At 46.0% G+C, this 13,236-nt stretch overlaps 2 protein-coding genes across 2 annotated transcripts; one reads left to right on the top strand and one right to left on the bottom strand.

Annotated features, from left to right (window-relative positions):
- The first annotated feature begins 63 nt into the window (after positions 1-63).
- hspa5 (heat shock protein 5) lies at positions 64-3,908 on the top strand. The gene is made up of 9 exons (XM_068753140.1): positions 64-177; positions 716-866; positions 971-1,202; positions 1,294-1,431; positions 1,542-1,654; positions 1,731-2,121; positions 2,235-2,472; positions 2,559-2,726; positions 2,811-3,908. The coding sequence occupies exons 2-9, from the start codon at positions 751-753 to the stop codon at positions 3,377-3,379; spliced, it is 1,965 nt and encodes a 654-aa protein (XP_068609241.1). The 5' UTR covers positions 64-177; positions 716-750; the 3' UTR covers positions 3,380-3,908.
- Positions 3,879-5,717, bottom strand: rabepk (Rab9 effector protein with kelch motifs). Its single transcript, XM_068752580.1, has 7 exons — positions 5,492-5,717; positions 5,250-5,404; positions 4,987-5,142; positions 4,697-4,861; positions 4,420-4,569; positions 4,188-4,337; positions 3,879-4,097 (listed from the first exon to the last, which is right to left on the bottom strand). The coding sequence occupies exons 1-7, from the start codon at positions 5,542-5,544 to the stop codon at positions 3,892-3,894; spliced, it is 1,035 nt and encodes a 344-aa protein (XP_068608681.1). The 5' UTR covers positions 5,545-5,717; the 3' UTR covers positions 3,879-3,891.
- Between the last annotated feature and the right edge of the window lie 7,519 nt (positions 5,718-13,236).

Genomic DNA, 13,236 nt, shown 5'->3' with positions numbered 1-13,236 from the left:
GACGGGAACGAAGTGTCAGCTTATATATTGAGCAAGCCCAATTCATTCAACAATCATTTCACAGAGCGAAGGATACCGAGGACGCCCGAAAGTCAACTAGACGTTCCAAAAAAAGAGAGCCCGGTGTCGCTGGAGGCAACGTGGAGAGCGTTAATTCACCGACAGTCTGCTATTCAGGTATGGTGAAACGTTTATGTCGGTATGTTATGAATACGACATCTTTGTTTTTCTTTCTTTTTTTTTTTTTTTTTGGAGGTGATCAAAGTCGGTTCATTCCAGTTTAGTCTGCTAAGCTAGCGTTTAGCAATAGGTGAGTGACATCGTGTCTGTTCGGTTGGCGTGTGTAGTTAATCACAGAAGTGTAAAGTAATTGATCCCTTGCGTGGTTGGATCGACATGCTAACGCATAAAGCTAACATTAGCCACCGGCGGATGTAAAAAAAAAAAAGAAGAAATGGTCCGAAGCGGCGGCGCTCCACCCAGCCTGCTAGTATCTATTGAAGTCGTTGGTTCTGGCATTTGCTGGCGATTTATTGAATTTCAATAATTTTTTTAAATTGTATGACGCGTCACCATTAGTTACGAGTGGCGACGTGAACTTGGTGTACGGAGAGCTCACGCCAGGAAAGGAAGCCATGTCACGTCCCTTTAAAAAAAAAAAAAAACCCCAAAAAAACTATTTATCTATTTATCTAAAACTATTTTTTATCTGCAGATTTCTTTGTAGATTAGAAAACAGCCCAAACGAAGATGAAGCTGTTGTGGGTTGCGATGCTGATGACCAGCGCCGTGTTCGCCGAGGATGACGACAAGAAGGAGAGCGTGGGGACGGTGGTTGGAATCGATTTGGGCACCACCTACTCCTGGTAAGAAAACCAAATGACTTCCAGCTCGATTTAACGAGAGAAACTATGAGAAATGCCTAGAAATGTTTGTGTTTTTGGGAAACTTGACAAATACGTTCTTGTAGTGTTGGAGTGTTCAAGAATGGCCGCGTGGAGATCATCGCCAATGACCAGGGCAACCGCATCACCCCGTCGTACGTGGCCTTCACGAGCGAGGGTGAGCGTCTTATTGGCGACGCTGCAAAGAACCAGCTGACCTCTAACCCGGAGAACACTGTCTTCGATGCGAAGCGGTTGATTGGGCGGACCTGGATTGACAGCACTGTGCAACAGGATATAAAGTACCTGCCCTTCACGGCAAGTTTTTGGTCTCCGTCGTCTGATTCGTTACAGTTTCAGTGTAGCGTGGCGTTCCTCGTCAGTTAACACCAAACGATGTTCTCTCTAGGTCACTGAGAAGAAGACCAAACCTTACATTCAGGTCGACATCGGCGGTGGCCAGAAGAAGACGTTTGCTCCCGAGGAAATCTCCGCCATGGTGCTGACGAAGATGAAGGAGACCGCGGAGGCCTATCTGGGCAAGAAGGTGCAAAGAATGCGCTTTGTGTTTTTATAATAGGAGCATTCCACGCTGCTCTGAAATATGCGATGTCTAAGTGAATCCATTGCGCTTATCTTGTTATCTATTTTTCCCAGGTCACGCACGCTGTGGTCACTGTCCCCGCCTACTTCAATGACGCCCAGCGCCAGGCCACCAAGGACGCGGGAACCATTGCTGGTCTGAATGTTATGAGAATCATCAACGAGCCGTGAGTGTAATGAAGATGGCCGCTCTGTCTGTTTCCCTGTGTTCCCGCTGTAATGTAGCCTCACTCTGCTCTGTAGAACTGCCGCCGCTATCGCTTACGGTCTGGACAAGCGGGACGGCGAGAAGAACATTCTCGTTTTCGACCTTGGCGGCGGCACCTTCGACGTCTCTCTCCTGACCATCGACAACGGCGTGTTTGAGGTGGTGGCCACCAACGGCGACACGCACCTGGGAGGCGAAGACTTCGACCAGCGCGTCATGGAGCACTTCATCAAGCTGTACAAGAAGAAGACCGGCAAGGACGTCCGCAAGGACAAACGCGCCGTGCAGAAACTGCGCCGTGAGGTCGAGAAGGCGAAGCGGGCGCTGTCCGCCCAGCACCAGGCTCGCATTGAGATCGAGTCCTTCTTCGAGGGAGAGGATTTCTCAGAGACGCTGACTCGTGCCAAGTTTGAAGAGCTCAACATGGTGGGTTTTTACGTTTCGGTTCCATAAGAGATGAATGCTGTACGAGCAAAATGAGTCTTCTGTCACGCACGCCTTTTCACCGGTCCTTTTTTTTTTTTTTTTCCGATTGACAGGACCTCTTCCGCTCCACCATGAAGCCTGTGCAGAAGGTGCTCGACGACTCCGACCTGAAGAAGCCGGACATCGACGAGATTGTCCTGGTCGGAGGCTCCACGCGTATCCCTAAAATCCAGCAGCTGGTGAAGGAGTTCTTCAACGGCAAGGAGCCCTCGAGGGGCATCAACCCCGATGAAGCGGTGGCGTTCGGAGCCGCCGTGCAGGCGGGGGTCCTTTCCGGAGAGGAGGTCACCGGTGAGTCGTCTTCCTCGTACGTTGAATTTGTTCCGCTCGCCTTTCCGGTTTTAGTTGTGTTTGCTGAACATATTCCTCCCCTGCAGGAGACGTGGTCCTCCTGGACGTGTGCCCCCTGACCCTTGGCATCGAGACCGTCGGGGGAGTCATGACCAAACTGATTTCCAGGAATACCGTGGTGCCCACAAAGAAATCCCAGATCTTCTCTACAGCCTCTGATAACCAACCGACTGTCACCATTAAGGTCTATGAAGGTGGGTTTCTAATATTTATAATGTTTTCTTTGTGGAGACGCAATATTTGCTGCATACGACTGATTGATTTCCCCCCTTTTTTAGGTGAGCGTCCTCTGACGAAAGACAACCATCTGTTGGGCACGTTCGACCTGACCGGCATCCCCCCTGCCCCCCGCGGCGTGCCGCAGATCGAGGTGACCTTTGAGATCGACGTCAACGGCATTCTCCGTGTTACCGCCGAGGACAAAGGCACGGGCAACAAGAATAAGATCACGATCACGAACGACCAGAACCGCCTGACTCCCGACGACATCGAGCGCATGGTGAACGACGCCGAGCGGTTCGCCGACGAGGACAAGAAGCTGAAGGAGCGCATCGACGCCCGCAACGAGTTGGAGAGCTACGCCTATTCCCTGAAGAACCAGATCGGCGACAAGGAGAAGCTGGGCGGCAAGCTGTCCGACGAGGATAAGGAAGCCATCGACAAGGCGGTCGAGGAGAAGATCGAGTGGATGGAGTCGCACCAAGAGGCCGAGCTGGAAGACTTCCAGGCCAAGAAGAAGGAGCTGGAGGAGGTGGTTCAACCCATTATCAGCAAGCTGTACGGCAGCGCGGGCGGCCCCCCACCGGAGGGCGCTGAGGGCGAGCAAGAGGAGAAGGACGAGTTGTAGGAACGTCTGCCGTCTGTTACCGTCGCCCCTTGCCTCTCTGGTAGCGGCATCTAGATGTACATATTGGACCGAAGGGACTCGATTAGTGAGAGGAACGGTCGACGATAACAAGCGACCACACTGAAGGACTGTTTCAGTATGGGGGGGCGGGGGCGTTCTCCTTGCTCCGAAGCGGAGATGTTCATCAGCCTCGATGCGAGGCTTCCTGCTGTTCTCATGCAGTACCGACGGGGTTCTGTAGAGGGGGGGGGGGGGGGGCGCTGGTGTTGGTGGGTCCAGTAAGTGGTTAGTCTGTGGGATTTAGAGCTCCTTGTGATCACAGGCTAATCTCAAATTTATTTATTGAATCTGGTCATCACACTTCTGGAAAGACGTTGAAATAAATGTTTGTACAAAATGTTATTTTTTTTTCCTTATTGCTTTATTTTCCAGTGACTCATAGGGAACATTTCAGTCTCCTCAGACTGGTGACTGCTTCAATGACGAGTACGTTTTATTACACATTAAAAATGTCATAGTAGAGTCACAATACAGTCGTTATGAATGACTCCCTGGGTGTCCATTCCGCCAAACACCAGGGCGAGATGTATCGTTGGAGAGGCTGCTGTGCTACAGGCTAGCTCCTCGTGCACCTTCCACGGGAACACGCACATGGCGTGGTCGAGGCGATTGGGCGGCACGTTCCCTTCAAACTTCATGACGACCCATCTGTGTTTATCTGCAAACGGGAGGTATAATTGTTACGCAAGTTCAAATAAAAATGCATTCTAATGACACTGAAGCGTACGAGTATTTAGGGTTGTGTTACCGGTGTTGAATTTGTACATGGAGTTGCTGGCACCATCTGCAGTCATCCCACCAAAAACGTAAATGTTCTTTCCCAGCACCACGGCCGCGTGGGCTGCTACTCCCGGGGGGGCGTCGCCTTTGGGCTGCACCTTCTCCCAAGTCACGATGGCTTTAAAAGACACGTTGATTTGCTTGCTCCAAATCAAAGTTCACTTCCATCGGGACTGTGACATCGGTGCGTTCGGGCTTACTTGTGTCGAGAGAGTGCATGTCTTTGAGGAATTTGTCCCCGGCCATGCCTCCGTGAATATAGATCTTTGAACCCACAGCTGTGATGGTGTGTCCGTGCCTCGCTGAAGGCTGTCTGCCCTGCGTCTCTGGTTGGCGCCAGGTGGAAGATCCTGGGAACACCAGCAGATCAAGGATGTTTAGAGGGGCAAGTGTAGGAAAGTGTGTCAATGAATTTACCGGTAACTCCAGTGTAAAGTTCTGTATGTTCCATTAGCAGCTGGTTAATGCAAAACAAACCTGCGTCAAAGACATGAAGTTTGGGGTCTGAGACTGGTGCGGCCCCTTCCTCCCCGCCAGAAAAGACGAACAGGCTGTCTCCGACGCAGGCCGAGCTGGTGTGGTACGTCCTGGGACTGGGTGGTTTGCCGTTCACCGTTACTCTCTTCCAATGAGAGTCGCTATCTGGGTACGCACGTGCAAGATGGGAACAGAAATGACATGGGTCACAAATGAAGGGGGCGGAGGGCGGCCTGTTATATCAGTGCTAAGAAATTCATTTGAATGAAAGATTACAAACTGGAATTCACCCTTTAGCTGTAATTTCTGGATACAGTTGCGATTGCCACTCTGCTGCGCTCCTCCGAACACCCACAGGCTCTGGGAGCAGCTCTCTGGCACAAAGCTGCAGTGCTCGTAGCGCGAGTCCAAACCCTGCCACTCTGGGACATCCCATTCATGGTTATCTGGCGGAATCAGGAGGACGAGGAGAAGATATACATGGAACAAGGGTAACGGTGGCTTAAAACACATTTATTCATTTGCCTGGATTCTTTGTGATCATTTTTTTTACCTAAATCTATGGCATGTGAATGTGAGAAACTTCCACTTGGGTTAGCTCCGCCAACAATGAGGATTCTTCCCTTTCCTTCATCCTCAGATGGGATGAAGGTGCAGGTGTGACCCACGCTGACGTCCGGAGCACTTCCCCTGGGTATCAATGAATACCTATTGACAAACAACACAAAGCAAGATACAAAAAAAATAAAAAGTCCTTACATCACAAGTGCATACAATCGATATGAATTTACTTACCAAATTCCTTCTTTGGGTTTATTTAGAGGGTCAAGTACAGGAAGGAAATCCATGGCTAACAAAGATAACGAATGACTCCGTTTTCATTCGCAAGGGCAGGTTTGCGGCATTAAACACAGATAGACTCGCGCTAAATGACTATTTAAAGCGGTTATAAACATTATGTTTTTGCGTTAAAGCTCATTTAGTGACAGACAGTGAATTGGGAACATAGCCGGCTAACGTTGTTTGCTAACTCGACGGACATGCACAGAGCTTCCGGTCCACTGACCTTTCCTTCCGGCTGGAAACAGGAGCTAGTTTATCCGTCTTTTACAGTCGCACTGTTAAATAGATATCTACTCAATAAACTAATTATTCTATGTCGTATATACATTGTTAAGACATAACCAATCATATAATCATTCTATTCGAATAATAGCCGGTCCAGGAGGGGGCGATAATGCCCTTCGTACAGGTGGCCACTGGCCAGCCACCGATAAACCCCACGAAGAAGAGTTTGAGTTTTGAGCGAACACGCCCCCTTCACGACGATACACACAAGCGCAGAGAGAGGAGAAAGAAAAAGGAGAGAGTTCACCTGAAAGAAGTTATTGGCAAGTTAATATTTTACTTTGATTTAGCACACAGGGCAAGAGTTCGTTTATATATATATTAAAACGTAATTGTATCTTGCCCTGAGCTAATCTGGTGACCGAGAAGTTGGCAGACCTTTAGCTAGTTTGACCCGCATGGCCGCTTTCTTTCATTATTTGAGCGGTAACTTGTATCTTTGTACAGTTTTTTTTTTATGTTTAAGCATTAGCGTTCATTTGCGTGAGGTTTGAGGTTCGCCATTTGGGCTGCAGTTGAAGATTATTGCGCGTCGGGGTGGTGTGCACCCGTCTAGCAAGAAGCCGCTCGACTCAAGAGTAAATAAAACACAATAAGAGATTATGTTAATGGTGATAATGTTAAAGCTACAATATTGGTTTCTTGCTTTTATACAAGCCCAAGATGTCTTTGAAACCCTTCAGTCAAATGTTCCCATAGTGGAATAGAAATGTTTGGGAACATCAACAATCCTGATCACTTCTGCATGATGGTCAATGTTGCAAAGGTGATTTAAAAAAGCCAAATGTTTACATCCCAGTGTTAATATTCTTCTCTAATATTGGATGTAGAAGGGAAGTTACTGGATCTACTGTGCAACCTACATGTGATTTGTCTTACAGATTTCTACAATGTCTGATGAGGCCAAACTTCGGGTCATTCTTCAGGACTATGACATTCGCAAGCTGATCTTGCCGCGTGGAATCCCTGGTACTGTGGGGGAACTCGAGTCAGTTGTGAGAGAGACATTTGAGCTTAGTGTTGACTTTACTTTGCAGTACACGAAGGCTGGTTTTGTAGAGGAATATGTTTCTCTCAGCTCAATAACTGACATTAAGGACAGGGACACCATTAAGTTGGTATACGATGTTGAAACTATTTCCAAATTGTCTGCAGAGCAGCGTGTGCGTGAGTGGTCGGCTGCCTACGTGTGGCCCCCGTGACGCATCGGCGACGCATTCGAGGCGCTCCTCTCGCCCGTAGCCAGCTGGACTGGCAAAAGCGGCCGTAGATGGAGGCCATCGTCGACGTCGTTGTGGCACGTCTGAAAGTTGTGCGTTTCTTGTTTCCGTAAAGTTCAAACTTTGTTATTTTGTTATCCTTGTTAAAGTTGTTGACAACATGACAAGTCTAGAGAATGTCTGTGTTGTGCAAGAGAGGAGATATTCTTTCAGTCAAGCTGAATAAAAGCCTCTGAAAATGCTGTACCTCAGAAATGGAGGCACTATATGTCAGACCACCGGTTGTGTTGTGGCTGAGCATACCAAACCAGGTCCAGAGAGAACAGGCTTTAGATACACTGTATTTATATACTGTAGTTTGTTTAACAATGTGGATGTCTCAATATTCTTTATTAAAACATTTGTCATGTGAAATGAGTTCTCAAATGAAGCTGGCTTTCACCGGTAGTTAGAATAGTACATTGTTCGAACTGCAAGTACTTCACAAAAGTCAAACCTAAATATAAACTTCAAACTGATTCATAAAAGAACTTGAAATAATAACAACTATGCCAATAGATTTTTGAATAAAGTTTACATGGTTTGTCACATTTGTAAAAATTCTGTGTAAAATGTATGCATTGGATGTATTTAATATACGTAAATCTGTCATTTTCATCATGAGGTAGTATTTCTCTCAAAGCAAGAACACTGAGCATTCTCTTTACTTTTCGGCTGTTGAGACGTTCCATTTCAAAATATGGCCAGTAGGTTGTGCTGTTGCTTTATTGATTAAACCTCAGATGACCTGAGAATGAACTTGGAATGCTTGGGAGTGTTCAGACTTTGGGTTAACTCGAAGGAATACCGGTAAGTATATTTTGTGTTTCAGATGAAATGGAAAAGAGACATTACTGTATTACTGTTTGGTGCCACATGAAATACACACACACACATATATATATATATATATATTTTTTTTCAACTGGAACAAATTACATAAAAATTCAAAATTGGTTCCACGATTCTAAGTATTTGATATGTCTTTCATTAATTGAAATGGAGGACAAAGAGCTTCTAAAATGAGTTAAATCATGTGTTATAAGTAACATGATCCCAAAAGGGAATACAGACTGGGAGTTGGACAACGGAAGGACGCTAGTGTTGTGGTCGTGTGGTGAAAATTAAAATTATTTTACAGTATGACTTAACACACCTTGGGGGGGGGGGGGGGGGGGGTGACCTAGCAGCAGTTGCTATTGCAGCGTGTTATTTTAATACGCCGCCGCTAGCAGTGCACCGCTAACCCACAGATGAACTCCTGCAAATCCGGATTACACAATCTTTGTTGCATGCCCAAATTCAAAGCGTAAGTCGTCACAATTGTATGTAGTCGGAGGAACTATTTTTGGGCTGTCAAAAAATATATACGTCTCCAATTATCTTCTTCTCCCACCTCCTGTCTTTGAAAAGTCATAATGGTTTTCCTTTTTGCTCTCATTCTGCCCCTCCACAAAAAGCCCCCCCCCCCCCCCCGATTCATTCGGCCCTAATCAGTTACAGCGAAGGGAAAACAAAGGACTTCTCTGGAACTCATTCTCTGTTCCCCTCAAAGGGAAACTGTACCGATAACGCCACCGTGGCATGGCCTGTGTTAGAGGGACAGGATCGGACTCCCACATGTCACCCCCCCATGCAGATACACAAAAACACACGCATGCAGCACAGATAATTTGTCACGTTTCCAATACCAGTTTAGCACCAGCATAAAACCTCTGCAATGCACCATCCTGTAGTTGCAACTGTATGATTTGACCTTTCCTTCAGAGTACAGCGTATTGCGGCAGCCAATTAGTTTCATTTTGCTGGATCTGTATTGAAGCTCACGCTGGTCTGAACTTTACTGCGTGTGCTTTCTCACCATAAGGATACGCTTCCAGTACCACCATTGCAGTATTATTTCCTCTAATTATGGGTAGAGGTGGCAAGCGTGATAAGAAAGTGCAGCGTAAAGACCACCAGTTTGCTTTTAAGAGAGAAAGGGGAAATAGTAGGTTCAACTGCAAGGAAGGTACGAGCGAGGGGGACTTAATTAAGATTCCAGAGATAAGTTGAAACCAGCAGGATACGTTCCGGGAGGAGATTCATTTTCCATATGAACAAAGACACTGGGGATGACCGTGAAGTTGTAATTGGAGGTGATCTGTGGTCGGAGAAGAGACTCGGAGCCGAGACGCACAGGAGAACGCCGCAGGTGGTGGCGGCAGCCTGGAAGACAATTAACAGGTAAAAGTGATCAGGATGTAAGATAGAACAAACACTTGATTGGAAAGTACATTTAAAAGAAGAAAAGAAGCTCCAGAATAAGGAAATAAGGGCTGAAAACAGGTTGAATTAAAGATCAGAATAAAGTTTGATTTATGAGGAGAAGCAGAAACCTTAATAATATATATTTTTCTCCCTCTGATTGATTGACAGATGATCCTAGGATAACGACCGAGGGTTTTCCGTTGCATGTCCAGGTCTTAGAATTACAAACTTGTGGATGGACCTTGTATCCCATCGATCTGCATACGGCTGTGCAGTCACAGCTATACATGCTATCTAATGACAATGTGTATATAAACGTTCAATTAAATGACCACTTTCGAAACAAACCTATTGAACAGATTGAAAGCAGGCCAAGGCATTTTAGAAATATGAAACACACAGACCATTCTCGCTGCAGCCATCTAATAGCGCTCTTCTGTTATGTCCGTCGGTGCGTATTGGCATTTATCATGTAGGAGACTTTCTGTATTAAGAGGCGGCAAATCCGATCTGCTCCTCCAATTAAAGCTCCCCCCCCCCCCCCCCCTAGCACGGAAAGAGATGTGGTTTTGGAAGTTACATAACAAGCCCGGAAATTCGAGGAAGGAAAAAAAGAGGATACCTTGTGGTGGGTCTCATTAAATCTGCTCTTTGTTCCTCTTCAAATCAAACAGAATGAACTGGCGCTCATCCCAGAGGGTATCTTTGAATCCTATGCACAGCGGCTAGCCAAACTTTTCAACGCCCTCCCATTCTCGCACGAAATGTTACAGAACACAGATGAACTCTGAGCTCCTTTCTTACTCCGTTCTACACATAATGACTAATTTAACTCTTACAAAGACAAACCGTATCCCTTGGTTTGGTCTTGTTCTATGGTGGGGAGCAGGCTTTCAGATGTAAATGTGACCAATAAGCAGCAAAGTCCATTAAAAAGAGAGAGTGTGAATGGGAAGTAGAGATCAATGAGTGACATACACACACACACACACACACACACAAGCATACAATTTAACCCAGTATGTATTTTGGGCTTGAATTTTGTATCTTTGACAAAAGAAAAAAATATATATTTTAATTCAACTTTGTATTGTGATGCTTCCTGAATTTCCTCCTCCATCATCTGTGTCAGTAGGAGATGTTTTCTCAAAATAAAAAATTCGTGTCGTGGCTTGGTGCTGATTTGATGCTGTGTCATGTGCTTGGAAGTGAACCAAGGCCTCGCGGCCTAATTGAGCGGGTCCACGATAAACAACATTTTGAGTAGGGGGGGGAAGTCGGATAGGGAGTAACCGACCGTCTATATCTGTTACTGTAATCAAAGCCTTTCATTTATTCATTAATTTTTTGGGTCTGCATTTGTGCTGGAGAGTGACAACATACATACATACATACATTATTTTTATTGTGATTGTGCATCACCGGCTTCCTTATGGCTTCCTTGACATAGCATTCATTTGTATGAATATTTAATTAGCTTAATATGCTAATGAAGGTGATTTAGCTTTGCGTCACACAGAGTTACGCCTTTTTATTGTATTCTGTTTTCTATAATTGATCCCTTCCCTTTCTCTCTCTGTGAGGCTTTGCTGCTTTAATTGTTAGCTGCTTGTGTTACTTGCCCTGTCACGTGTTTGCACTCCTTTACCACCGTGTGTGTGTGTTCTTGTGTGTGTGTGTGTGTTTTCTCTCTATCTCCTGCATCTCTATCTCATGTCTCCCCTCCCCCCTTCCCGTCCTCCCCTGTTTGTCCAACAGCCTGCAGCAATCTGTCCACTCGGATAAGATGCTTTTAAAATGGATATTATTGTCACTGTCCATGGCATCTCTTTATTTGGTACAAAAGCAGAGGCTGCCAGTGTGCGCGCCTGCATGCATACAGTGCCTTGTGTGTGTGTGCGTGCATGTCGGCTGTACTAAATGCGTGTCAAATGATGTTGGCTTAAAAGAGTTTCATCCTGTGTTTGTCCACATGGTCAGAATTAGAATCAGGACACATGCTGTAGTTGCAAATGCGTGACACACACGTGCACACATGACATCTGGCTCACGTGGGGGCATCAGCTGTTGATATAAGCTAAAGCATTCGGTGTGGTGAGTGTGTGTGTGTGTGCGTGTCCACTGTTGGCGCTGCAGGAGAAAGCAAATTGAGTGTGTGTGCACGTCTTGGTGTGTTTTGTATTTGCATCCAATGCGGTTCACAGATTTATTATATATTTAAAGCTCATTAGGTTGAATCTCACACACACACACACACACACACACACACACACACTCACACTCACACTCACACGTTCACTTTGTGTGTCTGTGCTTTAGGGGGTTTGAACTACTTACTTGGAGAGGAGGTTGGGAGGAAGAAACATCTTAAAGTGTCAACACAACACAACTACCGTTGCACTGGTAAGCTTTATTGATCACTGCCGATCAATCAGACTGGAATTTTTGGTTTATTTCCAGCTTTAAATCAGTAAATTCTTGTATCTGGTCATTTTTAATTTGGGCCAATTTATCTATTTTTATTGATTATTTTAATAATGCATTCACAAAAGAAAATCCCAAATTTATTATATTAAAAAAGGTCTTACTTTGCAATCATTGGGCATTAAGATATTTAGATATTTAGACTATAAAGTTTAGACGTACAAGGAGAAAAGTCTCAGATAAGAACATTTAAATGAAATCCAATGGAGAGATTAAGCATATTTTAACGCCCGATCAGCAGTCTGTTAAGGGTCGCGATAAGAACACAGCTGTGCTGTACGCATTCCACGCAGATGCCAGAAGCATCTCGTGCGCTTGGAGTGCCGGACGTGCGTGCCATGGCTTTGCAGCCTTCCCGTCTTTATCAGCCTTTGGGTCGGGAGGTGGGATGACCGAGGAAAACAAGGGATTAAGAGAGGGATTGGTAGAACGAATGAGCGAAAGACGGAGAGAGTTGGGAGGGAGGGAGGGGTCTGGATGCAACTCTGACGCATCACACGTTCCAGATAGAGAGAGAGAGAGAGAGAGAGAGAGGGATGAGGCTCTCCCATACTGTCTGCTGCTGTGGTGGATCTCCCTCACACACAGACACAAACCCACTCCAAACTCACAACACACACACACACACATGAACACACACGTCTGGAAGTCTATTTCTTCTTGCCTCCTCCACCTATGGCGGCTCTGACTGGCAGTGTGATGTTGGTGTGTGTGTGTGCTGGAGTTTTGCCACTTTGTGCCAGCCGTGAGGGCAGCCTACACTAGGTGAGTACTGTTTTGTGCTTGCTGCACATGAGTTTACGTGTTGGGACGCAGCAAATGCACAATGTGAAGTGTCTTTAATTTGGATCTTCCCTCTCCACTTCTTTCTGTCTGCCGCTCCCTTCCCTTCTTCCATTCTTTCCCCCGCTTTTTTACATTTTCTTACCCCTCATTTCGCCTCCCCTGTCTCGTTTCTCTTCGGCACGGCTTCATTGTCGGGCGCTTCTCTTTTAATATCTCCTACATACTCGGAGTATGTGCTGCTAATCTGTCATTTATCATCTCATTTTTCCCAGCGGAGCTAAACTGGTCACTCTTGCCGTCCACTGGAGACCCCCCCGAGGGTGCTTGGCGCGCTCATTCAGTCATTACTTACAGCACGAAGCCATCTTTCCATGCATGCATACGCACAAGCTGTTCTCATCAGCACACAGCGATGTGCACAGACTCCTCACATGCACTTTTCCTTTGCCCTCCACAGCTCTCTCTATTGTCAGTGGCATTGATTTCCATTGCTTTTCTCCCCATACGTCCCGTTCTGGGTCATGCGAATGATGCTGATGTCATAAGATGTTAGCTAACTCATCCAAGTTTATAGCCTACTGCTTGGCTGAACTAGAATAATCTGCCTCATGCAACTTTAAAATTGGTTTTATG

Source organism: Brachionichthys hirsutus, chromosome 19 (genome assembly GCF_040956055.1).
Source record: "Brachionichthys hirsutus isolate HB-005 chromosome 19, CSIRO-AGI_Bhir_v1, whole genome shotgun sequence".
NCBI classification, from domain to species: Eukaryota; Metazoa; Chordata; class Actinopteri; order Lophiiformes; family Brachionichthyidae; genus Brachionichthys; species Brachionichthys hirsutus.
This window is presented reverse-complemented; position numbering and strand designations above follow the sequence as displayed.

Excerpts from the sequence above, each read along its gene's own strand:
- hspa5 (XM_068753140.1), top strand. The coding sequence starts at position 751 with ATGAAGCTGTTGTGGGTTGCGATGCTGATGACCAGCGCCGTGTTCGCC. Across the intron at positions 867-970 it reads TTGGGCACCACCTACTCCTG|TGTTGGAGTGTTCAAGAATG; the intron begins GTAAGAAAACCA and ends ACGTTCTTGTAG. Across the intron at positions 1,432-1,541 it reads AGGCCTATCTGGGCAAGAAG|GTCACGCACGCTGTGGTCAC; the intron begins GTGCAAAGAATG and ends TATTTTTCCCAG.
- rabepk (XM_068752580.1), bottom strand. The coding sequence starts at position 5,544 with ATGGATTTCCTTCCTGTACTTGACCCTCTAAATAAACCCAAAGAAGGA. Across the intron at positions 4,570-4,696 it reads ACTTCATGTCTTTGACGCAG|GATCTTCCACCTGGCGCCAA; the intron begins GTTTGTTTTGCA and ends TGGTGTTCCCAG. Across the intron at positions 4,098-4,187 it reads CATGTACAAATTCAACACCG|ATAAACACAGATGGGTCGTC; the intron begins GTAACACAACCC and ends TCCCGTTTGCAG.